Source organism: Ursus americanus, chromosome 11 (genome assembly GCF_024610735.1).
Source record: "Ursus americanus isolate L20-20 chromosome 11, mUrsAme1.1.p, whole genome shotgun sequence".
Taxonomy (NCBI): Eukaryota; Metazoa; Chordata; class Mammalia; order Carnivora; family Ursidae; genus Ursus; species Ursus americanus.
The window spans coordinates 38,685,841-38,712,737 of NC_142137.1; the positions used below are offsets into that span (position 1 = coordinate 38,685,841).

Below are 26,897 nucleotides of genomic sequence, written 5' to 3' on the forward strand. Positions count from 1 at the left end.
AATTGGTGCATTTATTGAGAGATTTCCCACTGTTTGACTAATGCATTTCATCCTCTATACTTTTTCCCTGCTGTGTCCCCACAGTCATGATGCTCAAAATTTATAGAGTTTAGATTCCTCTTGCTGCTGTTTACATTCCTACTTACTGTTTATTCATAGGATCAAGATAGAGAGTTCTATGTTGGAGTGAGATTTTATACAGATGATTAGCAATGGGGCTCTGAGAACAACGACTTATTTTTTTGGTACCATTAATGGAGTCAAAAACAAGGCATACATAATACTGCCTAACACCGCAAATGGGTCTCCTTTATGTGAAACGTTGACTGCATGACAGCGGTTGAAGGAATGTTTCATCAGAAGGCAGTTGGAGGTTTATGAATCTGTAGTCATGTGCCATGTTATTTACATTCCACTTTTTGCAATGCTGGTGGATACTGTGGATTTAGGATATGCAAGGTAAAACAGACCTACATTCTCTCTTTTTTTAGTCACCGCCAAGACTAAGTGAAATGAAGATTTGACAAGGCTGGATTACCATTACAGCCCTTACAGGGTTCCTAGTGTGCTTAGGAAACAGAAGTGTTCTGCAAACAGTTGTCATGAATATATTTTCTTTTTCAATGCCTGATGGGAAAATGTGCTCTGCAGCTGGAGAAGTGCAGTGGGAATAATGATCATTCAAGAAATCTTCAAAGTGAGCTATAGGTATTTAATTTAAAAGCACACTGTCTATTTTGAGAGTTGGTATGTCCTTCTGACAAGAAATATCTTTAAAGCATGGTGATGTTAGTAACTGAAAGGTTTTAAAATCCTTTTCCTTTAAAGCCTGGCTTGAAAAAAAATTGTTGAATCTCTATGTGAAATATCATCATGTCCTTTCACAGTGTTTTACTCTGAACAGTTGATTATCATTCCACCTGAGGGAAGGCAGGAAGGATAAAGCTGAGTTTAACTCGCCATTCCCCTTTTGCTTTGTTAGATCTGATGAGAGCTTGATAACTATCCAGGTTTTACTTCTTAATATCAAATGGCACTTCTGGACGGTGGCAGGTCTTGTTTGGCTGACTGGCTGGTTGGTTGGTTGGTTGGTTTTGTTTTTCTTCTCTCACTCCTTAGATTTGTACCTTTATCTTAACTGTAAAGTTGTAAGCACAGGTCAATGTAGGAGAATTTGAAATGACCTAAGTTCCTTGCTTTTATAACAGTGATGCTTTATTTTTATTTTTGTTCCCCATTGTTTAAATGTCCTTTTTACACCCTTTTGCCCATTATATAGGTAACTGAGTATGACACAAAAGTCATGTTTAATTTATAAGCCAGTACTATTTGTGGTAAGAGGACCCTAGATACTAGTCAAAATCATGCATTTTACAAATGAGGAATCAGAACCCCAGAGAAGGGAAAGTCTTAGCTAGGGCACTACAGCTGTTTAGAGGCAGATCTAAGTCCAGAATCCTAGGTGGTTGACCTGCTGACAAGTTATTTTTCCTCTACATCAGTTCCCTTTGTTTTATTTGTAACTCGTATAATGACGTTTGAGCAGATCCTAACAGCAAACCCTCTGTGTGGACTTTGCAAACTTGCTGGTTAATGAATCCAAGTGTTAGTGCATATGACAATATAATTTATCCTGTAACTTCACAGATGATATCCTGTGAATATGGCTTGATGCCTCTACAAAATCATCCCTGAAAGAATTGTAGCTGTCTATGGATCTAGTGTTTCTTTGAAATGTACCTGAAAATGTCAGTCTCACTGTTAAAGACCAATGCCAGATAGAGTAACACAGTTATAATTGCTAATTATAATGCAATGTGATCCTTTTTTTTCTCTCTCTCTTTCTCACCACTGTGCTTATCTATATATCCTGTTTTGCTATTTTAGGTTTGTGTGCTGGAGAGGCAAATATTTGACTTCCTTGGATATCAGTGGGCACCTATCCTGGCAAATTTTGTACATATTATTATCGTCATTCTTGGTTTATTTGGAACTATTCAATATAGACCTCGTTACATAACAGGAGTAAGTACCCTTCCTGCTTCTTTAAAAAAAAAATTGAAATAAAGATGCAAACTACAAATGTCTTGAAAATTTAAATGTATATCCTCTCCTTAAAGTACTATTAGGTTGTTTTCCTAGTTTCAGATTGCATCTACAGTAATTGAAAATGTCAAGTTTACAACACTTGACAGTGAATGTAATCAGATTGTGTTTTCATAAATTATACTTCCAGCAAGTATTCTATTGTAATTAAAAACAGAACTATGCCCCTATATTTCCAAACTGAAAGATTGTGGCCTTTGAATTAACAGATTCTGATGGGAATTTTCCCCAGTTTCAATAATCACATTTTATAAATTGAAGAAAGATAGTTTAAAATCAATACAAATGAATATATAGTTTTGATGTCAAAGTATTTGCATATATTGGGGTTAGTATTTGATACATTTGTAAGCCAGAAGAGTCTGGACCATAGTCTCTATATTTTCCATAATTCTTTTTGGTTCAGAGGAAGTATTTTGCATCTCCACTCAAGTTAAACTTACTTAACATAAAAGTGAAATCCAACTGTGTTGCAGTTGCTATGGGAACCATAACTTAGAATTTTTTACTTTTGTGTGTGCCTCAGATCTCAGCTATAGCTCTTCATTAATGTAGATTTTTTTTAGTTTCATCATTTTTTTCTCTTCTATTTTTGACAAAGGAAAAGTCTATAAGCATTTATTTAAAATTATAAAGCAATTTTGTGGTAAAGGAATATATATAAGCTCGTGCAGCTAAAGCTCTGCCTTATTCAACACAAACCAGCAAGCCTTCTCAGGTTTCACAAAGGCCTCCTTCACATAAAAGATGCCCTCTTCTGACCCGTTGTCTCAGTCATCTGGAACCTAGATAAAGCTCACTGGGACTGAAACAGACAATGTTGTGACAGCTGGACCAAGGGATCCACTGTCTCTGGCTGAGGATGCGTGAGAAACCCATAGCTTTCTTCTCTGGGTGCATGCCCAGAAATGAGTGCATGTCCCCTCTAAGGGTATATAGCCGGTTAGATCATGTAAAAAGTATGATGTGTTTTGTTGCTGGGTGAGGTTTTTCAATACACAAGATTTGATAGTACCATTGATTTTCGTATATGAATTGTAATATAATCCAATATAGGGAAAATAGTACAGTGATTGGGAGTGGGTCTTCTGAAATCATAATACCAGGATTGAAATCTTGTATCTGCCAATTTTTTTTTAATTTTTAGACAAGCATGACCTCACCAATTTTTAGTTTTCCTACTTTTAAAATGAATAATGATACTAATAAGATTAACTCATAAGCTTCAGTTAATTATAAGCCATTATATGAAAGATTCTTAATTTAACTGTTCCTTTTCATTAGACTTTAAGGGTCCTCTGTGATTTTATTTGTAAAAACAACATTGCTCTGAGTATAATCTTATAACATGTCATCTCCATTTCTGATAAAGTTCTTGGAATAAAAATCCAGATGTGGATCAAAATGTTTGAACAGTTTAAAAATTCCGAGGTTTGTTTGGAGGTATAAATGGAATATCCTGTAAAATGTCCTTAGCACAATGCTTGGTATTTAAAAAGTGGTCAACAAAAGTTAGCTGTAGTATTTTTCTCCTGATTGTTATTATTATTTGAAATGATACTAAATTGTATGGACTAGTGATAGGCTGGCAAACAATTTAAAATAGAGCAAGATGTTCTAAGCTGTTGGTTGAACTATTTTTTTTCCCTTTTATTCCACGCTGCTACAACTCTTTAAACAATTCTGTAGGATTTCAATGTATCAAATTATAATCCCATCCCTTTAGATAAAATACATACCCACAAATCTTTTCAAGACAGGCTGTTCACTGTAGCATGAGCTGAGAATTAAGATGCCATGGGACAGCTTCAAGATTGTTGGATTTTTTATATAGCTAAGAGAGTCTCTGAAATCTTTCTGAGGTCTTAACAGTGGGTCTTAGAGCTACATCTTTGATTTGATCTCGACTTGCAAATAGCATTCTGAATTTGATCTTTTCCTTGAGACAGTGTCTTGGAAAACCTCTTGCCAGCTGGAGATGCTGTAAATGTGAAATCTTCATTTTCCAACTCAGCAAGTCCTGAGTTGGAAATAAATTCTCTAAATTTTGCTTAACTACTGAATTGTTCTCTCTTTTGCTAATCTCTCCCTTACAATTATCATATTATGTGTGGCTAAAAGGTGACTACACTGTCAACTAATTGCTTGGAAATCCCCTTAGCCAGATCCACAAGTTGATTGGTATATTTTCTCTCTTCCTAGTAACAGCCAATAGTCAAGCTCACTGTTCTGACAGTAATTTATTATGAATCCCTTTTTCTCCATTCCTCAAAAATGACTTCCTTACTGTCCTTCCTGTCCTCAGAGAGAGTCTCCTCACTGCCCTTCTGGCCTCTACCTGCTACGTTTCTCCAAATGAATGCTGTGTTTTAGGTTTATGTTATAGTATCATTCCAGTTTTGGTACCTTCTGTTCTGGCTATTTATTTCTGTGTATTTTCTATATAACCAACTTCTGAATAATCAAATTAATGGAATCTAATGTCCATGATGCCATGTTAAAGGTCAAAAGTCGATTCAAGAAAATAGAGAATTTGCATAAGATTTTTAATTTGCCTAAAGTTGACAAAAGGAATTACAAATAAAAGAAATTTTAATGGAATCATAGATGCCAGAAATTCTGATCATTGAAGAATCTGTGTTTAGCAGAAAAATGCATAACTGGGGGCAAGCTGTAACTAATGATAATGTATTGTTACACTTAAGTAATTTCCAAAGGCTCTCTGTGCACTGGAGACTCAGATATGAACAGTGAAATTTATCTTTCTCCCCCCTAGATATGTAGGCCTTTATTATTTCTTTATTTGCCAATTTATATTTTTGCATTATAAAACAATTCAGTTTAAAAATAGAGATAAACTCATAATTTCACAACTGAAAGTTATTATTAATATTTATGCGTATTTCCTTCATGTATGTGCAAATGAAACGTCAGATTCTGGTACATCTCAAATAGGTCTTCACCTCTTTAACATTATATCAAACAATTTTAAATTCATACAGCTATTCATTTAATCTTTTACAGTATTGTATATCATACTATATAATAATATATAACATATATTACAGGACGTTATATATTATATGATTTCCTTGTTTTTATGATAAATAATTCCATATAGTCATCTCCATAAAAATACTCTCATCTTTACTTGTGATTTCATCCCTTAGGAGAAATATCTCAGTATAATTAAATAATATGAACAGTTTTAAAAACGTTCTTGGTATATAATTGGCAATTACCTATCCAAAATTATTTTACTGAATTATCCTCCCACAAATGTACAGCAGAGTCTAATTTACTGCACTCTTGCTGACCTTGAATATTATCTGTTCTCACATTTGTCAATCTGATAGGAGAAAAAATACCATTTTTGTTTTGAATTACATTTCTTATCTTGACAGAGTTGGACTGCTTCATATGTTCATTAACAATTTTCTACTTGTATATCCTTTTTGGGGGGTTGTCTTTTGGTTTGGATTTACCTTTGCTCACCTTTTCTTTGGAGACTTAGTGTTTAACATAACAGTTTTTATATATCATATAGTAAAGATATTTATCCTTTAAATATCATCCATTTTTATTTTGATGTTTATTATTTGTCTCTTCTTATACTCCTTGTCCCTTTGTGGTATCTTCTATTGCTTTAAAAATTATAATATTTAGAGGTGTCTGGGTGGCTCAGTTGGTTAAGCATCTGTCTGACTCTTGATTTCTGCTCAGGTCATGACCTCAGGGTCTGTGGGCTTGAACCCCCGTGTCAGTCCCCATGCTCATCAGGGAGTCTGCTTGAGATTCTCCCTCTCCCTCTGCCCCTCCCACACACTCTTTCTCCCTCTCTGTCTCTCAAATAAATAAATAAATCTTTTTAAAAAATTATAAAATTTAAATATCATTTTGAAAAGCATAATGATAAGTCTTCATTTAGTTTTGTTTCCTCTACTAATCTTTTCTCTCCTAAGAGTGAAGAAGAAATATTTAAAAATTTAAAACAGGTAACTGAAAAAAGAACTCGCTAGTACCCTTTTAGGGTCTCTGGCATTTCAAGGAATATAATATGTTGAAGGAAAATGAAATAGATTATTTCAATTCTAAGCAAAGGAGATCTGAAGCCAGAATCCACAGAAAGCCTGTGTATTGTATAATTCTTGACCACATCAAATCCCCAAAAAAGGCCTGGTTAACTCTGACAGAATAATTGATAAATGAATACCTATGAATGGCTCCCATGAAAGCACTTCCTCATGTCATAAATGGAATTGTCCAGCACATATTCAGTTGGACTAAAGATACTGGCAAGCAGGATGTGATTTGGGATATTCCCTTTAGCAATGACCAAAAATGTTAATAAGTTGCACTGCTCTAAGTCCGAAGTAATTTGAGGAGTGTGTAAGTTCCTGACTGCTAAAGGCACAGCAGTTTTCTTGGTGACATTACCAGAAGATGTGTTGCTGTAATGGCCAAAAAGATTTCTTTCTTTTTCCTTCCTTTCTACCTTCCTTCCTACCTTTTTTTGTATCTTCCTTGCATCCTTTCTCCTTTCCTTCCTTACGCACCCCCCCCCCCCACTGTTTCCTCCTATTTAAGTTATTTTGACGGAAAATATAATACCTTACTTAGCTTGGACCCACTGGTTTGATCAAGGAAACCAATCCTGAAACTAGAAATAAATTTAAAATAGCTAAAATTCCACTACTCTAGTTTCATAAAAACAAAGAAGAGGACAGTGTACCAAGATCATGGTAGTATTTATAAGAATCAGTTTTATTTCTCTTTACCGCTCCCATTACCGTCTATAGATGGTCCTAGACATCTTCCTCTACAGTTCCTATGAACGTCAGATTAATTCACACTCTGTCCAAACTCGTATGCCTAGGAAATAGCAGAGTTAGGATGTAGACCCAGGTCCTTCTAACTACCAAACCCCTACCCTTCATCCCTCTACTGAATTGCCTCTTAGGAGCACACAGTACAGAGGGCCATGCTATCTCACAAACGAAAACAAGTTTTGTTAAGTTACTGGAAAATTTAAAATCCGTCATGGCGTTTGCAATTTGGAGAGCATTTAGATTCTAAATTGTGATCTGCCATCCTCTATCAAGGATTATGTTTTTAGCTCTGTATTTAATGAGGAAACCACCTCGTGTCTCAAGAATTAAGAACAGAAAACCCTTAGTGATGGGTATTTTATTCTTGCAGAAGAACAGCATCACAGGGCATCCTTAATTTCCAGAAATAGTGATTTAGAATGGTGTTTTTTTTTTCTTTTATATAGCAATCAGCATTTTGATGATGATAATTCACATATATATACATCTGTACATATAGTATAATTTATATCTAGTATATATTAATTAAGGACAAAGTATGTCTTCCCACAATTGTTATTGGTAAAGAGCTTCAAAGAACTGATGAATTTGTGTCTATGTAATTGAAAAAAATACCCATATTATGTATTACCCATATCATTTGGTAAAATATGCAATAATGTATATTATCATATCTAGTGCAGAGGTTTGCCATGACATCAGTTTAGACTGCAATAGCTAATCCTAAAATTAAATGAATAGAAATGATTAGAATAGTTTCCTGTTTTGTCATGGAAAAAAGCAAGAGATTAAAATAATGTGGTTAAAGCTAATTTGACAAAATAAGGCTGTGATGGCTAGAAAAAGAACCCAATGTTCATTCATCTTTATTCCTGGTGATTTAAGAATGATAGGTTAAGTGCCTGTCTTCAGCTCAGGTCCTGATCCTAGGACCCTGGGATGGAGTCCTGAGTCCTGGGTCCTGTGTCAGACTCCCAGCTCAGCGGGGAGTCTGCTTCTCCTTCTGCCGCCCCCCACCCTCGTCATGCTTATGCACATGCGCACATGCTCTCTCGCGCAAAAATAAACTTAAAAAAATTTTTTAAAAAGGATGATGAACTATTAAACTATATCATTATATCCCTACTCATTCTTTCAAAATAGTAAAGTAATTGAACACTCTTTTTAGTTAATATATTGAAGTTTTAATGTTAATTTCCGACCATTTTTTAAGAACTACAGCTCAATTTGGGCCACTGTTTCCTTACTACAATTTTTTAAAAAATATATTACATATGCTTCTCAGTGGGTATTGCTTTGTGAATTGACACACATCCTTCTTCCCGGTGAAGGCGAAGGCACATCATCAAGAAAACAACAGTGAAGCAGTTTCAGACAAGGCTCACTTGCTTTGACTTCCTTGATTTTTAAAATGCTAAAGAAAAGTAACCCCATGTCATCTAGGCAAGACCTGAGAGCCACATAGTGACTGAAGCGCCAAAAGACCTGGGGCGCGTGGGGGGGCTCAGTTGAATAAGCGTCAGACTCTTGATTTAGGCTCAGGTCATAATCTTAGGGTCCTGAGACAAGATGCATGCCCACCAGGGAGCCTGCTTAGGATTCTCTTTCTCCCTCTGCCCCTCCCCCCTCTACTATGACTGTGCTCTTGTGCATTCTTTCTCAAAATTAAATAAATAAACAAAAGACAGATCTAAGGCCTATTTTGTAAAACATTCTGATATGGGAATTTGGGAAATGTATACATACCTTAGAAGATCTGTGAAAGCAGATAGCCACATACTTAATTTGTATGGAAGAAAAAAAAAACCTCCTCTAAATTTCTCGAATTTACTTCTTACTGATGATGGGACATGAGTTGAATTTTAATGGTGCATGGAGCTCAGGTCCCAACGGAGACTATAACCAATAGTAATAACTGAGAAGCACTTTGTATGTCCTATTTTTATGCTTCTTTATGTTTTCACTTATGTTCTTTAATAATGTTACCTCCCTAAAAATTTGTACACTCCTTGCAGTCATTTCTAGGAAGTTATTAATCTATGTTCCAGCAGTTGCTTTGCCTCTTTCATTCAATTTTTCTTGGAGAAAAAATATCCAAAAGAAAACTTATTGCAGCTAAAGCATTAAGAATGCACACTTTCTGTGTTCAGGACAGAAAATCAATGTAGATTAGAGATGAAGAGACTTGAGATAGTAGTAAATTAACAATGCTTCTAATGACTTAGAGTAGTTGTGAAAATAAGTCTTTCCCCATAAGCCTGCGAGGGGGATAAAAAAAACCACATCATTACAAGTTTTATGGATTTAGCCTGTAGTCCTAAAATAAATGTAATCATGCAACATGGTAAATGCAGTTTATTCTCAAAAGGATGTGTTCCCTTGGGGAAGTGTGGGCCATTTGTTCTATAAGAAGATACTTTGTGCTCTCATTCTGGTGTTAGGCTGTGACTAAAGATTTATAGAATGTAGTAAATGTAAGTAATTACATTTTGACAGTCTAAATTCATGTTTGTAAATCATCTAATAATTTTTGGGAAAATATTTTGAAGAAGAAACATGTTGTGATATATATGTGTATGTATTACTTTCCTGAAAAAAAAAATCAGTTCACGTAGATATTTTACAGAACCAAATACTAAAATTGGCTTTACAATAAAATAAAAGTCTTTCTTTTACCTCTCTCCAGCTGGTCCTGATCTCTTTATAATTCTTCTGGGATAGATAGATAGATCGATAGATAGATCGATAGATCGATATCTATATCATCTATATACAGAGAGAGTATACTTTAGAGGGTTTGTAAGAGCGAAATCATTTTCATCTAATTTACTTTTGGATCATCGTTTGTTTTTACCACCTCCTACCCTCTGCCAGAGTTTCTGGTTGCCTTTCTTTTTTATTTTTGTAAAAGAGAAGTGGACTTTTTTTTTTTTTCTTTAGCTGTATCCTAAATATATTTTCAATTCTTATTCATTCTATCTACTGGTTGGTATTCATTTTACTGTTATTTTGGGGACAGATTGCCTTCTTGTTTGAATTTAAACCATTTTCTTCATATTTGACCATGATATTATCTGTAGCTTTTTATTTTAATGGTATGCTCTTCTTCCCTGGAGATTTCTCTCATAGTACTCTCTCTTTTTGCTTTTACCTAAACTGGTTGCTCTCTGAGCCTCTTAGACATCTATCTTCCCTGCTCTGTTCCCTGAGTTAAATTTATTCTTTCTTGGATGCAGTGTATTTTCTTTCTGATACTCTTCACACAACTTCCTGAAAAGGCATGTTGGCAAGGTAAACTTTCTGAATTTATTCTACCTTTACAGTTGAGTAATAGTTTTGTTAGATGCAGGATTCAGGGTTAAGAATCATTTTTCTTTAGGACACTGAAGCCATTGTTCAGTTGCATTCTAGGGAGCAGTGTTACTGATAGGAAGTCTGATATCAATCTGTTCTTCCTTCTTTCATAGATAATTTCAGAAGAAGTTCTTGAAATATTCATTTTATCCTTCTTGTGTTGACATTTCAAAATGAGGTGTCTAAATGTGGACATAATTTAAAATTTTATAGGTCCTTTGATTTGAAAAGACATGAACTCTGAACTTTGCCTGTATCATTTTGATGATTCTCTATGCATTTGAACATTTACCTTTCTTAGGCTCAGATCATTTTATTTAACAGTTATTGTATATTATAGCTATTTGTTTATTTACCTAATTATTTAAAAATCTCTTTCTTTCTCTGGAAAGATAAATACTTGGCTGGTTCTAAAAGTCAAAGTCGTGAGGGATTATCTCTGTTCTCTGGCCCACTTTTAACACTCACTTTTGTTCACATGTTCCTTCCTCAAGTCTCCAGAACATACCGAATTCTTCCTAACAGTTCACCTTCCTTTGTGTCTGTTCCCCTGCTACATGGACGGTGGACTGCCAATTGTTCCACTCTTCTTATTAATCAATAATTATTAATATTATCAATTAATTGATTGATGTATTATCAATTAATATACATATTAATCAATATGTAGGTGTGGTGTTCCTCTTCCAGCAGTTGGCTGAAATACTTCTGCCACTAATGTTCTACTGCTAACAGTTGCAGCTGTCCATGTTGTATGCTTAACTTGCCTTTTTGTCTCAAAAGTATAACAATAACCATTAAAGTGAATTCAACATGTTTTACTTTGAGATCATTTTCTTTTTATCAGTGAGATCTGAGATGATGACAAAAAAGTTGTACAAAGATGTGGAAATCTAATGACATCTATTTAATTTTATAGTCCCAGATTGCACTTCAAATGTGTTAAATCAATTTATAATTACTGTAAAAGAGCCAAATCTTTGTCCATTTCTTGAGATGTTTATTTTCTAGTTAGTTTTTCCTTATAGATATTAACCTCTTTTGATATTATGGACAGCCTTCAATATGTGTTGAACATTTCTCCACATCTCTCTTATGTATTTTTGTTTTGGGCACTTTGACCAAAATAACTATTATTTGAATTTTTATCTCAGAAAGTATTTATATTTTCCAAGTTTCCTGTCCGGGTAATGAAGATATACCCACCCTAAGTTATACTTATAATATCCTACATTATTTTCTAAGATATTTATTAATGTTCACAGTAAGCTTTTAATTAATCTGGAATATATTTTAGTATTTAATATTAAGTAGGACACCAACACTATTTTCTTCCATATGGGAAACCATTTGTTCTACCATTTATTTTCTCAAATAATAGAAATATATAATTTGTTTATATGAAATTATCAAATGTACTGTTTATTTTTTTCTCAATTTTTTTCTCATTCTCTTCCACTGATTTATTTGCATCCTATGTCACTACCTAATTCGTGGTTATAATGGGTTTATAGTATTGTGACAGATGGTAAAACAAGTCTGCTCAGTATTTTACTTGTTCTTACCTCCCTTGGCTAGTCTCCAGCTTTTATTCCTTAATGTTAATTCAAAAATCATTACATTCAATTCAAAACTAAAAAAACCTATTAGGATTATAATTAGAATTGTGTTTTTTTTTTCAATTAATTTGACAGAGGGATAATTTATGAAGTTTAGGATTCTCATCCAAGAATTTAATGTCATTCTATTCTAATCTGTCTTGTTTTATTTTGATCTTCAATATGACTTTGTAGACATTTCATATAGATTTTGTGCCATTGTTGTTAAATTTATTCATGTGTGTTTTGTAGGTTTCATAACAATTGTGAATAGAATATTTTCTCCTAAGTTTTTATTATTAAGATGGAGAAAATATGTATTTTTGGCATATTTTTCATGTTTGAATTCTCTCATTAATATAGGAAAGTTCCTCCAGCATGTCTTGGGTTTTTTCAAGTAATATCTTTAAAGGAAAACTTTTGTCATTTATGTCTAATATTAATAGTATTTATTTTATATTCTAATGTATTCACAAGATTCTCCAAGAAAGTGTTAAATATAAATGACAATAGCAAGACTCTCAGTCACATTCCTGAATTTAAAAGTAAGGATTTTAGTATTTTGTTATTTATTGTAAAATTGCTATTTATTAAGTAGTCTTTATTACATTTAAGTAGTTTCCTTCAAATTTCAGGAATGGCAATATATTTTATTAAATATTTCTAAACCTACATTAATATAATATTTCTTTTTTAAAAAAAAATGTGGATGGGATGCGTTCAGGTAGGTTTGTAAATGTTCTTATATTAACCCAACCTTCTTTTGCTAGACTATAACTTATTTGTAATATATTATCATTTGCTTCAATGGCTGCATTCTACTTCTAATATTTTTATTGGCAGCTTTATTCAAAAATTAGATTGATTCATAGTTTTTCACCGATAATGTTTTGCAAATTATGCAAGCTTCAAAGAATAAATTGGGATTTCCTTCTGTCATCTGGAACAGTTCAAATAGGATCGGAGATATTAATGTTTTCTAGAACTCATCTATGAAATAATCTAGTCCTGGTACTTTCATGAATGGTAGCTATTTAATCATCTTTCTAATCTATTCTATAGTAATTGGTCTTTTCAAGTTTTCCACTTCTTGCATGATTTTAGTAATCTAAATTTTGACAGAGTATCTATTTTCTGGAGCTTCCATTTTATGTTATTGTTGTAGAGTTTCAGGAATACTTGATTTATTTCTTTTTAAAATATCTTCTTTATCCCTGGGTTGGCTTCTTTTCTCATTCATTTTTTTTTTTCTCATTTCATGAAGTATAATCCCTGAGTCAAGAGGAAAGTGAAACCAAATATGTCAAAGGCATCTCATTCCTGCTTTTGCCCCTTCCCCCACAGCAATAGTAAGAAGCAGGGTCTTGGCAGCATGGACACCACCTCCAGTATATTTGCTAATCTTTATGGCAACGGATGTGGCAAATGGATGATGTAGATTTATGACTTTCCTCGATTTAGATTTTCTTAGCACAGTCTGTGTGTTAAATAACAATTATAAACAATAAAAAGAGAAGAAAAAAGATTAGGGCTGAACAAAGGATTTCCACTTTAAGTTATTTAATTCTGAAATACACTACCAACTTTCATTTACCATTCCAGCCAGATTGAGACTAAATAAAGAGGTCGTCTTTGGGAGTAGTGATTTGTATGAAATCACTTTTGTGTAATATTCTTTATGCTATCTTTTCAAAATAAATCTTTCTTTGCAACAGTATCACAAAATATTCTGAAGTTGACCCTTCAGGTGCCTTGTGAACAGTTTTCCTTGCAGGATACTTTCTGATTGCCCAGCTGTCTCTTTAATGGAATAGTTGTCATTTTCCTGGTCATCTCTGTGTTTTATGTGTAGACATCTTGTCAGTGGTTTTTGGAAACCTCGACTCATCTGGGAACTCCATACACCAGAACATGTTATCTAAACTTCACAGTTAAACCTCTGTCTGCCTAGACCTGTCATTTTCTGGAACACAATGGAATCAATTTTTTTCTCCCCCCCCCCGCTTTTGTTTTCCTTTTAAGAGTACACTTTTATTTAAGGAATTTGTAAAAGAAATGTTTTACTGCAAGTATTGAAATCATTCCGTCTAGAGTTTATTTGTATGGGGAAAGAGGGTCATGGAATGAAAAATTAGCATGTGTGTGCATGTAGCTGCCCCTTGGAAGTGAAGCTGCTAGTTTTAAATAATTTCGCTGCATAGTAACAGTAAAATTGGAACCATAAGACATCTTATTTTAATTCTTTTGTCATTGTTTTGAAAGGTTAGTGTTTGACTAAAGGCTTAAATGCTTATATTTACATTTAAAGTTATACTTTCAGACTAGTTTTTGTTTGAAAATTTATAATGAGGCAAATTATATTTTGACATAGTTGTCATTCCATCTTCTTCTAAAACCTTTGTTTCTCCCTTCTCATTCTCTTTTTCTTGTTCCTTTTCTATTATTATTTCATTATTATTATTTTAATGCAAGATATTTAATCAAAGGCATTGGAGAGTGTGTGGACATTTTGAGAGGTTTCTAGCATGATGCTGTCAGCAGCAAATTTAGTAAAATTAAAATAATCTTAGCCCCACAGCTTTAGGTCAGTCTAGAACAATCATATGGACTGGCTTTTTTTGTACTGCTCACATGCATGGGTGAGTGCTAACACTGGCTACTGTGGGAATGAAACTCACTGGTTTTAAGAAAGAGGCTAGTATCAGTTTTAATAAGCCTAATACAATTTCATCAAGGAGAAATTAGTGTGCTTTGTAATGTTTTTTATGGTCCTGCTATTATTGATGCATTAGGACTGGAAGTGAATGAATTTCAATAAACCAGATAGAACACCTGCTCTTAGATATCTAATACTAACACCTATTACCAAGGCATAACATAATTAAGGCTTTTCTGAACTAAAAATATATGTAATGAACTTGTTTTTTAAAAAATTATTCTACCAAAGGCAATTTTCTAGTTTAAACTCACTTTCACTGTTCTTGATAAAATAGTGAAAATAAGTGAGACCTCAGAGAACATTTGCCATTTATCTGGTGATGGCTCTTCTCCTGTACCATGGTCACCCCCTTCATTATGAGAAACAGACTACCCATTATTGGACAACCCCACTTTATTTTCAGTTTGTAACATCATTGCTAATATGCAAAGAATCACAGAATTATTTTTTTAACAAATTTTAAAATTCAAAAAAAATTTGGCTTTTCAGTATTACCTTAGGTAATTGTATCATTTCCCCCAAATTGCTTTTTTTTTTTAAACACTGAACACCTTGGATTTAAATTTGTTCGTGATTAAGCCTCTGTTCAGCTTTCACTCCTTGTAAATCAGAGCATAATGAACTCTGAACTCATTCTTTTAGTTTACTTTCAGTCACAATAAGCTATATGCAGAATACAAGTATAAATTTGACATTTATAAAGCAGGAAATAGTGATAAAATGGAGTTTCTAGACCAAAAAATTCTTTGGTTGTCTTTTCTTTTAAAACATATTTGAGGATTTAATTTTTTAGTTCTTTAAAACATTTTATTTTATCTTATATTAATATTTTCATTTTACCATTTTATTCAGCTATGTGTGTATAAATAAATGTCCAAACAGAAATTATTTACATCATAATTGGTTTGTAGGAATGTTTAAAGTTCAGATATTATCAAGAAGATGCAAAAATTTCATGAAATACATGATGTAAAAATTATACAACTAAAAATTACATTAAAATCAAGTTACATATAAGTGGGAGAAAGGCGTACAAAATAATGGCAGTGCTCTACAGAAATAAGATGGACTATATCCAAACGATCTCACCAAAGTACCACTTTTTCCACATTTCCCAGTGTGATCTGGGAATAAATTATAGAGCAGTGAAGTAAATATAAATTAATTTAGACTTTCCCCACAAATATTAGGAGCAATTAATAAAATCAGGAACATAAGAATTATTTTGGAGAAAAATATTTCACTAAGAAGGACTAAGATCTAGTCCTTTTGGGACTTCTGGGTGCGCCATCCGCTTTTACATTAAATGTGCTTTTTGCACAATTGCAAAAAGGTATAATCTCTATGTAGGTAAATCCTTCATGGTATGTTTTTGTTCAAAGATAAGTTGAAGTGTATTAAAATTTTTAAGAGTTCATTTGACGAAAAGTAAATTGAAATTGAGCAACATCCCAACCACCAAATAGGAAGGAGCGCCAAGGAGCTATACAAAATGAAAGACTTTTATAGGCAGAAGGGAGCAGGAACAGGAAAGTTACACTAGGCAAAAAAAAAATGTAGATTACTTCCCTTTAGGGGATGGCAGGGGTCTATTAGGCAGGTAACCCAACTTGTGCTGATCAGGCAATTCCTGAGTGACTGGTTTGAGAGTCCATTTCTGGGAGAGTTAAAGCTGTAATTATGGCCAAGTTTCGGTTTGGTGAAGTCACTTATAACAAGTGACTTCATTTGGGGCCTGTGGTCTTGTTTTTACCACTTTGTACTAGATCAGTCCAACTAGCACTAAGACAACTTTCTCTCTCTCTCTCTTTCTTTTATAAATTGTGTGCAGGTATTACTAGATAATGATTAGACCTGAAATAATTATGATAATAACAATTACCTTGATGCCTCATGTGTAACAATATTCACTATAATATATATATATATATATATATATATATATATATATATATATATATCTTGTCATCTAAGTCTTCCCCATGGTCACTCAACGTAGAATGATAAATTTTTAGTTTTAGAGAGGACCACTGACACTTAGTGAAATTAAGTAACCTTCCCAGTACATCATATTGCTATTATGTAGACACTTTCGGTTGGTCATAGGTCTGTCTTCAAAGTTCTTGCCTTTTCTTCTAGGTTATGTGGCATCTCTAAGGAATGCAAGGGCACAAGACGATGAATCATATGCAGCTCATGACCGAGGGCACTCATACAAAGTACAAATGCCATACTAAAGTCACTCATGTGGTTCTGATACCACTTACCAATTCCTACAACCTAACCTGTCCCTGCAACCTTGAACCACAAATGGCATCTCACCAGTTTCCGCCTCCTGCTTTGCTAAGTTTCTGCCTTCTGTGCTTCTGTTCACATGCTGCCGAATACCGGAGTGATTACTTCTGATTTCAGAGCTCAAAGGGCAACAGTAAAGAATTTCTAGCATTTAAATTTTCAATTCCTGAAGTCTAGCAAAAACTTATTAAGAGACAGGTTCATGAACTCTATTTGTACTGCTCTATTACTGCCCCATTTTGCCCCGAACAGATCACAGGTCTGTAACTGTTGTGTCGCTCGCCTCCAGTGTAGACAAATTCAGCTAATACCTACTACACAGTGCAATGTTTGCTGAATGGCTGAGGTCATAGATTTAAAAACTCTGACCGGCTCTGTGGGTAGAAAAGGAACAACACCCTGCTGAGGATTTGTCCTATTATTTAGAAACCTTTTCCTTTCTGTGTCCCACCGCTAGATGCTGTCACCAGCCCCAACTATGGCTAAAATACTTTGTCTTCTCCCTTCTAGAATTGTGTTGATTTTTGTACACTTGCATGTGGATTACACTGTGGAAATTACTTTAATTTCTTTGAGTTTCCTAATCTCTAAACTGGGGATGCTAGCGCTCACTCCAGCTACCAGGAGTAGACGGCACAAGAGGTTCATAAAAGACAAAGCAGGCGGTGTATGTGGGATGACTTATAAATGTCATGCCTTTTAAGGAAATTATGCTTTTCTACAAAATCAAATTCCAGGTGAATTTACAGACAATTTCCTGGTGTTAGAACCTGAAAATACTGCTAAATGACTAGCCAAAGAACTATGTTCAATCTCATGTATTGTTTTGGTTTGATATTCAAAGTACAATTTAAGGACTACTTAAAACATTATTTTCTTCAATGTATTTCCATGTAGCAAGTAATATTTTCTTTCCTCTTGTACTCACGAAGTTGTTTCCTGTACTTCAGCCACTTCATTGAACTATCTGAATATTTTCAACTTCTCCAACATATTAAATTTGAAGGGCTGCAAAAATCTACTAAAAACATAAAAGACTTAAGTGCAGATTATGTTCTAACCCTCATATACCACTTACCCCTTCCTTATGCTTCCATTCTGTGAATAGCCTGTTCTTTTAATTCTGTTCTTCATTTCTATCGCACTAATATATTTGATTTCACAAGTCATTCTTAGTGCTTTTACAACCTATTGTTAATAATTGGAAAGTTATAGGGTTTGGGTAATTATATCCTTTCACGGAGAAGAATAATTTCAAATAGTACATCTTATAAGCTCTTTTGTAGAACTATGTAGAAATATAAGGATGGCATCCATCAAATATATTAGAAAGTTAGGGAAATAATTATATTGATACTCGATTGGTTACAGATTCACGTATCAGCATATTTATAGTTCTGATATCTGGACAGAAGAAGAAGGAAATGGAGGTGGTTCTCAGAAAACTCAGGATAGATGTGAGAGCTCTTACACATGTTACATATAATACATTTTTCTTTTTCTATTGTTGGCTATGCATCTTTTCTCAAAAAATATTCAGTGGATGTATTTCCTAAAGTTTGTCTTCATGTGTGGCTGTAGAATAATGAGGGAAAAGGTGACAGCTTTTTTTAAAAGTGAAATCAATTTAAGGTTGCTGGACTGGACATATTTTGGAATTAGAAAAATTATAAACTCTTCCATTTAATCTATATTAGTTAATGTAAAGTTTCAATTTTAGAACATTTTATTTGAAAGCCACTTTTAGCATCTAGATTATTTTTCACAATACAAAGTTTCATTTATGACGTGTATTGGTAAACAGTTAATTGCTAAGAATATGAAAGCATTCAAGCCCCCTACTGCTTTTATTTTGTCAGTAATCAACAGTTAAGGAAACTCTGACCTTTCTCTGATTATACTTAGATTTTCATCTAGCTCCCCTCTGTTTCATACACTTATGGTTGTGATATATAGTGAATATGAACTTTTAATTCAATCTTATATTCCAGGAAATAGTTGGATCAAAATACACATTGTTTGGAAGAGATACTGTGCCATTTTATCACCATAAAAATAATAAAGCTTCCCTTGATTTTTTTTTTTTTACTTCCCTTTTTCTTTCTTGACTTCCCTTTCTTTCCTGAAGAGGCCTATCAAGCCTTTTTGTTAATCCTAGTCATCTTCACAACATCATGTCGTGGGCCCATTATAACCACAAAATGAAAGTAAATTCAGAGCATTTACTCCCCTAGGCGACAGTGTTCCTGTTGTTTTCAGGATTATTTGGACTCACTTTATTTTTTGGCTTTGGAAGCTATAGGTCTGCATCTTTCTTAAATTTTTGGTGAAGCAAGCGGATGTTAAGCTTATGGTGTGGAAAAAGACTGCACATAAATTAAAGAAAGCAATTTTTTAATAGAAGAAAAATTCCTTTCTAAGCTAATTGATTTAATAGTAAGCTTTTAAAAAAAATTGGGTCTTTATAGGTTCATTTTCCCAGAGATTTCTTTTATACTTTAATTCTTTCAAGTTCCAGTTGTTTATGGCATTTCTTTATGTACACATACATTTACTTATTTATACCCTTACTCTTTCCAAAATTAAGAGGACTTTCACAGTACAAACCAAACTTTCTATTAACTTGTCCTCTTTGAATCCTTCCAAGACTGGGAGCGTGTGTAGATCATGAAAGACTGAGCTCTTCTAAGTGACTGACTCTCAGGCATTCCACTAACACATGATGAGTCAGGATATAAGTATTTTTCTAACATTGATTTTCCTAACTCTCAGAGTTGCTGGACAGAATTTTCATCCCTCAGATAAAGGATTCAAGACTCCTTAAAGTAGTTATTTTCAAAGCATCCCCTGGCAACTATTAGATATGCAAATTATCTATAGGCCCTGCCCAGCTGAATTAATAGCTGGAAGTGGGGGACGGTCATCGGCTTTGATACAAGCCGTCCAGATGAGTCTGATTTGTAAAGATTTATGACATCTTTTTTGGGGGGTGACTCACAAGAGGTTTTTCGTTTGTTTGTTTTGTTTTGTTTTCCTGCGGCATAATTCAGGGAAATAGATTTTTTAAATCTGTAAATTGATCAGTCACTTGGCCGTCTTTATTTCCGGTTGTATTCTTTTAGGCATATTAGCTAAAAGCAAGGCTCTTGCTTGCTTTTTTATAATCAGGTACTGAGTATTTTCTCTACTTTTCTAAGAAGGGAAAGGAGAAGACTGTCTTCCTGCCATCCTGGGGGAACATCCTTGAAGGCCATAGCTATAGCCAAAATCCAAACAGCTAATTCGGATTTTGTTTGATTTTGCTGTATAAAAATTTAGTGTTATCACAGAAAGATGTTCAGGCCTTAAAATGCAAATTATATAAAAATGAAAACAGCTCTTGATCGTTTTGATGGACCAAAGGAAAGGGAAAAGCCTTCACTGGAAGCCATTGGTTGCTACCTTATATGGCTCAGTCTTCCTGTATTTCTTTCTCTCAGCCGCAGAGGGCTGGCCTGGCTCTGAGGATAAGCTGTGGCTCTTGCCTTTAGGATTTTAGCTACAATTTAGCAAACTTCAGCCCATCATAGTTACCCTGACTTTGATCATTTATTTTCTAGTTTTTTTCTTTGAAGAGTGGCACACTACCATCTACCACAAATCTCACTGACTCTGGAGACAGTGTGTTTTCTGCTTTAGGGAGCAGAGATATGCAAAACTGAAGTATTGTGACTATTAATATGCCCATAGCAATAGACTGATTTATTTCATTATTTGAATTGACTTCTTTCTTTTTTTAAGTTTTTGTTTAAATTCTAGTTAGTTAAATACGGTGTATAATATTAGGTTTGGGTGTACAATTTAGTGAGTCAGCACTTCCATACAATGCCCAGTGCTCATCACAACAAGTGCACTCCTCCAACCCCATCACCTATTTAACCCATCCCCCTACCCACTTCCCCTCTGGTAACCATCAGCTTGTTCTCTGGTTTGCCTCTCTCTTTTTCTCCCCTATGATCGTTTGTTTTGTTTCTTAGATACCACATATGAGCAAAATCATATGGTCTTTGTCTTTCTCTGACTGACTTATTTTGCTTAGCATAATAATCTCCTAGCTCCTTCCATGTCATTGCAAATGGCAAGATTTCATTCCTTTTGATAATATTCCATTCTGTGCAGCACCAGCTTGCAGTCCCACCAACAGTGCAGGAGGGTTCCTCTTTCTCCACACCCTTGCCAACACCTGTTGTCTCTTGTGTTGTTGATTTTAGCCATCCTGACAGGTATGAGGTGATATCTCACTGTAGTTTTGATTTGTATTCCCCTGATGATGAGTGATGTTGAGCATCTTTTCATGTGTCTGTTGGCCATCTGGATGTCTGGTTTGGAAAAATATCTATTCATGTCTTCTGCCCATTTTTTTAATCAGATAATTTGTTTTTGGGGTGTTGACTTTTATAAGTTCTTTATATATTTTAGATACTGACCCTTTATCAGCTATGTCGTAATGTGAGACAGGAAACCATTAAAATCCTGGAGGAGAACACAAGCAGTAGCCTCTTTGACATCAGCTGTGGCAACTTTTTACTTGATATGTCTCCTGAGGCAGGGGAAACAAAAGGAAAAATAAACTACTGAGACTTTATCAAAATAAAAAGCTTCTGCACAGCAAAGGAAACAATCAACAAAACTGAAAGGCAAACAACAGAATGAATTGACTTTTGAAATTTTGATTTATGCTTTTGTTACTAGGATTTGTAATTTAAATCATAAAATGAATATTTTGAAAACTATATAGCTTATTAAGTCACTAGTTCACATTTGGGACAGGGACAATAATTTGTAACTGGTATATTCTAGATGAATAATTTTTTGACATTATCAGATCAGAAAAAATAATCTGTGTCAAAGTTTACATAAAAATTTTCAATTCATTTGATTATATCCCAAGCTTGATTTAGGTTGTAGGGATTGTAAGTAAATAGGAAGGTGAATACCTGTCATGGTTCTGTCTAGTGATCTCATTTTTTAAATGTCGATGAAGAATCTGTTAGTGGCAAGCCTCTAATGATATTCTTTTCAACTTGGTTTTAAAAAATAGAAATCTCTGTTACTTATGTACTTGTACTTAAAACAAATTGTACTCAACCAAATCTTGTTGATATAACAAGGCAGCTTGTAGGAATAAATCATAATCCTTTTAATACAAAATGCTCATGGGATCTCTGCTACCTGCCAACGAACAGAACTGTCATAACTTCACATTTACTCATTTTAAGCTGGAACTTATATATCCTTAGATCTCATCAACTTGCAACAACATAAAATTTCACGTCCTTTAATATCCAAATTCTAAAGACGCCCAAGCTGACACCTGCCCCAGATTAGCATAAAGTGCAATTTCTTCCACTCCATCCCCCTCTTGCATGTTATGTTCTAACATCCCAGGGGATGCTCATCCATGTCCAAGAGGTTCGTCCTGGTTATTTTACCTTACTGATGAAGTCAGTACTCAAGTACACTTATGTGTGGCTGAAGGACCATGCAGTATCCACCAAGAATGGTGAGTCCTTCATAAAATGCCACCACCTGCTGCAGTATGACTGCACCCAGACAGTCCAGTTACTTGCCCTTTTCTATCTTTGCTACTGCCGTAGCTACTGGAGGCCAGACATTATCCTTCATAGTCACTAAGGCAGGTCTCTGCTGACTGACTCAGGTTTTGATGGCAGCATTCCACCCCTGCCATGCCCTGTATTCAAGTGGTACTTGAGTACCACCTGCCTTGCTCTGGTACACAGTTGTTACTATTTATCCCATTTCCTTTTTTTTAAGGCTTTATTTATTTATTTGGCAGAGATAGAGACAGCCAGCGAGAGAGGGAACACAAGCAGGGGGAGTGGGAGAGGAAGAAGCAGGCTCCCAGCAGAGGAGCCCGATGTGGGGCTCGATCCCAGAACGCCGGGATCACGCCCTGAGCCGAAGGCAGATGCTTAATGACTGAGCCACCCAGGCGCCCATATTTATCCCATTTCCTAAAGCCCCTCTAGAGTGCCTGATTTTGGTAGCATTAGAACATCGGTCATACCTTGTGCTTAGACCTAGCGCCTCCCTGGAGCAGTCTATAACAGGGTGAAAAGTTACGTCAGAACCTCTGAGCACTGATCACGTACGTACTGAATAGAATTTTACTGGTCAGTAGTTCTAAAGCCACGAATTCCCCACCATAGCTACATGGGACAGTATTGGGCATTGTCTAATGGAATAAAAATCATAAAATTTGGTTAGAGGCAATGTCCTTGAATCTGAGGATAAGGATCTGGCTCTATCATTTCTGAAGTATGTTCACTTGTCCACCCCTGTCCAAGTCAAATCAACTCTTTAAGCTTTGCTTTCTTCCTCACATCGGTTGTCAGTTATTGCAAGTATGGAATGAAAGATGAATATAGAATATTGAGCATGAGTCTGATACAAGAAGGCTCTCGAGTTATTATTTCTCATATTAAAAAGTGCCCCTTCTTTGTGTCATCCTCCTTAGCCATGCTTTACTGGGGTTTAGAGCAAAGGTACACCATCTAGGAGTCAGAAAGTTTCTGAACTAAAAGATAATCAAAATTATTTAAGTCCTTTTCTGAATAGGCTTCCAATTCTCTTATACCATAAATTTATTTTAAAATGGCTTTTATGTATCTCCTTGTCACAAATCTCTAACAAAACTTGAGTAGCGATAGACCTGCTTTCCTTCCCTTCTTTCTCTCTTTCCATTTTTCATGTTTCCATAATGATTCCCATCTTTCAGGGCTCAGCAGGAAAAGGGCCACTATTTTTTTCAAATCTTGCTTGTTGTCATGAGTACCATTACCAGGAATGAACCATTTTCAATCTGACACTGAAAAGCAAAATAAATAACACATATGGTTGTAAACTGTTGCACTAAAGATGGTCCAAAATGCCCATTGCTCACTATTTCCATAATTTGCTTGTCAACAGCTCTATTTATTTGGGGATTGTTTTTATGGGTTTTTGTCTATACTCAGGCATAGATGATAAGGCTATGTACATTCATCTGGCATAAGCAGAATTATAAATAATATAGAATTTTAAATGTGAGATGATAAAGATCCTAGAAAAGCAGCTCCTTGTTTTCTGTGAACTCAGCAGATAATACCTACATTGGTAATGTTTGGATGTATTGAAGACCATGCTATACTGCACCTGTGATTATGAGTAAGGATACTATTGTCAAACCATTTTAGAATAGCACAGCAAGCCATTTCATACCATGCTATGGTGAGCACTGCCATGGGAATTTGGTGACATCTTCAGAGACTAATGTAGTTTTAGTATGTCCATGGCTGATGCTGTATCAAAGGCCTCTCCTGAGTCATCATGCATGGTAGTTTATGGATGGGCCTGTGATCAGTAAAGAAATAATCTTCCCAGCTGCTAAATTCAATAAATAAGCATCTTAGTTTACTTAAATGATTTCAAGTCTCATTGATTCTGAAGGCACAGAAGTCTCCCCTCCTGCTAGGCACAGGGAGGTGCTGCAGCTCTGATGTGTTTGGAAAATGCCTAGAGAGTCAACTTGGAGAATATAAGACTTGTTTGTGAAGGGCTTCAGGTTACATTAATAGTAGTAGTAGTAATAATAATAACAAGCATTATTGGGCTCTGAATATCAGTCTCGAGATGATATAAATGAAGAATTAAGGGAACAAAATTGTTATAAATATAATTATTTTTAAAAATTCCCTTTGGAAATTACATAGATTTCTGTGAATTGCCTGTCACCATTAATTTAGGTTCTGAAGTGGATAAAGCATGGCGTTTTATGCTGTTATTGGATTCTGGAGTATTACTTTTTCATAGTAATTGTTTTTTCCTACATTTTCTCCAAATCAGATCATTGCTCTGAAAGGAAAAAATGACATTTTTTAGAAGGGCGATATTTCTAAATGAAGCATTTCCAAGGATAATTCATGATGTACATTGTATTTTGACAATAGTGAACGCAAGGAAATTGTTTTGAAATAATAAGGAAAACATTGTTTATGTCACAAAAATGAGATAATCATAAATACCAGTGTTCTAAATCCCATGCCCTTTCTTCAACTTTTCCCCCACAAGTGTATATTGTCATTTATTTTCTAATTATACTTCTCTTTTCTGTTATTTCCTATTCTGAAATAAGGACTGAAGTTAATTGGGTTACATTTAATTATTCACTGAAAATTTTCTTATAGTTGTCTACTAAAATGTATAGAAAATATATAACTTAAAAGTATAATTCACCAATTAAGAGTGTTGTACTTTGTTAAATGATTTGTTTCACATTTCATTCATGATGCTTCACATTATTTCACAAGAGAGAATTCAAAACCCGTTTTGGTGTTGCTGATGCATGACTGTGGCATTTCTCAGATCAGCCTCCAAGGGGAAATGCTGGGGGGCCCTAGCAGTCCCTCGATGCTCACTTAGCAGAATTGTAGGATAGAGGATTTGCATACTGGCAGGCTAGTTGGGAGAGGTGGTATTTAATATTCCTTCCAACCCCCAAATCCTCTGATTCCTAGATTTCTAGACTTTATGATGGCTTTTGCAATATTGAAGATTTTCTTCCATGATGCAGAAAATAGATTGCAAATATTTTAATGAAGACTTTGTTCATCATTCCTCTTTGATAATGTTGTTTTTATAATTTTTGAATATGCTAAGATGTCAATATGGGTGATGTTTCAAAAATTTGTCTTAATGGGAAATAGTTATTTCATTCAAATTCTTTAATATTTTCCGTATGAAGTCTACATATTATCAGGTGAAAACTAATAAAAGCACACACAAAAATTATTATTTACCATAGTCCAGGTACATACTTTACTATATACAAAGTATGCATTATCTAAAATATCTTCTTCAATTTCAAGGGCTCACACAAAATTAAACGTTATAAAAATAATGTCATCCACTGTATTAGAGACACATAAGAAAAGGAGACATCCATGTCTGCCTTAGGGAGTTAATGAAGACTCTGCAGAGAAGGTAAAATTGGGGCTTAAACTAGGAGAATGCATGTTATTTTGGCAGACCAAAAAAAGAATCTAAAAAGGGGATCAGAATATGCAGAGGCAGAGAGACAAGAAAGAGCTTATGACATTCACAAGATTTCAAGGGCTCCTGCAGGGACTTCTGAGTGGAAATAGCAGGAGTTCTGTCCATTCTCCTTTTTTTCCTTCCTCCCTCTCGTCCTCCTTCCTTTCTTCTTATCATCCCTTCAGTTATCTTGGGTCCTGTGCTTTAAATTTAGTTCCTCCCAATTACCCTTGCTCTTCAGGTTACTAATAGATAATTGCCATCATCACTGTCACCTCATCCCCCCCACAACACTGCCACCTGCTAGCAGCCCAGATTAGCTTACTTGATTTTCATAATCAGAATGCATATGCATTATTGAGGAGAAGCATTTTTTATATAGTTTTTTGATATGTTTTCAGGAAGGAGGTCTCTTTACTCTTCTAGTATAGTAGATTACTTCTTATAACTAAAGAGTCGATAGGCAAGACATTTAGGGATAGTGCCTTTGAAAAATTAATGTCCACTCTGTGGTGTCTTCCAAGATTTAGCTTCCACAGACCCAGGAAAGACTAGGTGACAGGGTAACATTTCAGTAGCCTTCAGAGCTATAAACTGTGAATAACCTTTAATAACTCGCTCCTGAATGAAGATGTGTATTTGTTATATAAGAGAAACATTGTGAAAATGAATGCAAGAATCTTTTACCATTAAAAAAAAAAATCAAACTATGGGCCATAACTCTTAATGCTAAAACTAGATGTTTCAGGAATTTTAATGTGAATGACTATGATTCAAGCCAAGCAACTGATGATTAAAGACACCAAATCTGCCATGATACAGCACTTTCCAGGATCAATACAGTAACCCGCCTTTGAAATTTGTATGCTGAGGCTTTAAATATGCAAATGAAAGACAGACCGGATCACTCTAATGTCTAGGCAT

General features: G+C 34.6%; 1 protein-coding gene across 2 annotated transcripts in view; it reads left to right on the top strand.

Moving 5' to 3' along the window:
* NKAIN2 (sodium/potassium transporting ATPase interacting 2) overlaps positions 1 to 26,897 on the top strand; it is a 935,859-nt gene that overhangs the window by 429,919 nt on the left and 479,043 nt on the right. For both annotated transcript variants that reach the window (XM_087865453.1, XM_087865454.1), the window contains exon 2: positions 1,888 to 2,025. In XM_087865453.1, coding sequence (XP_087721579.1) covers positions 1,888 to 2,025 — 138 coding nt within the window. The remainder of the gene's footprint in view (positions 1 to 1,887; positions 2,026 to 26,897) is intronic.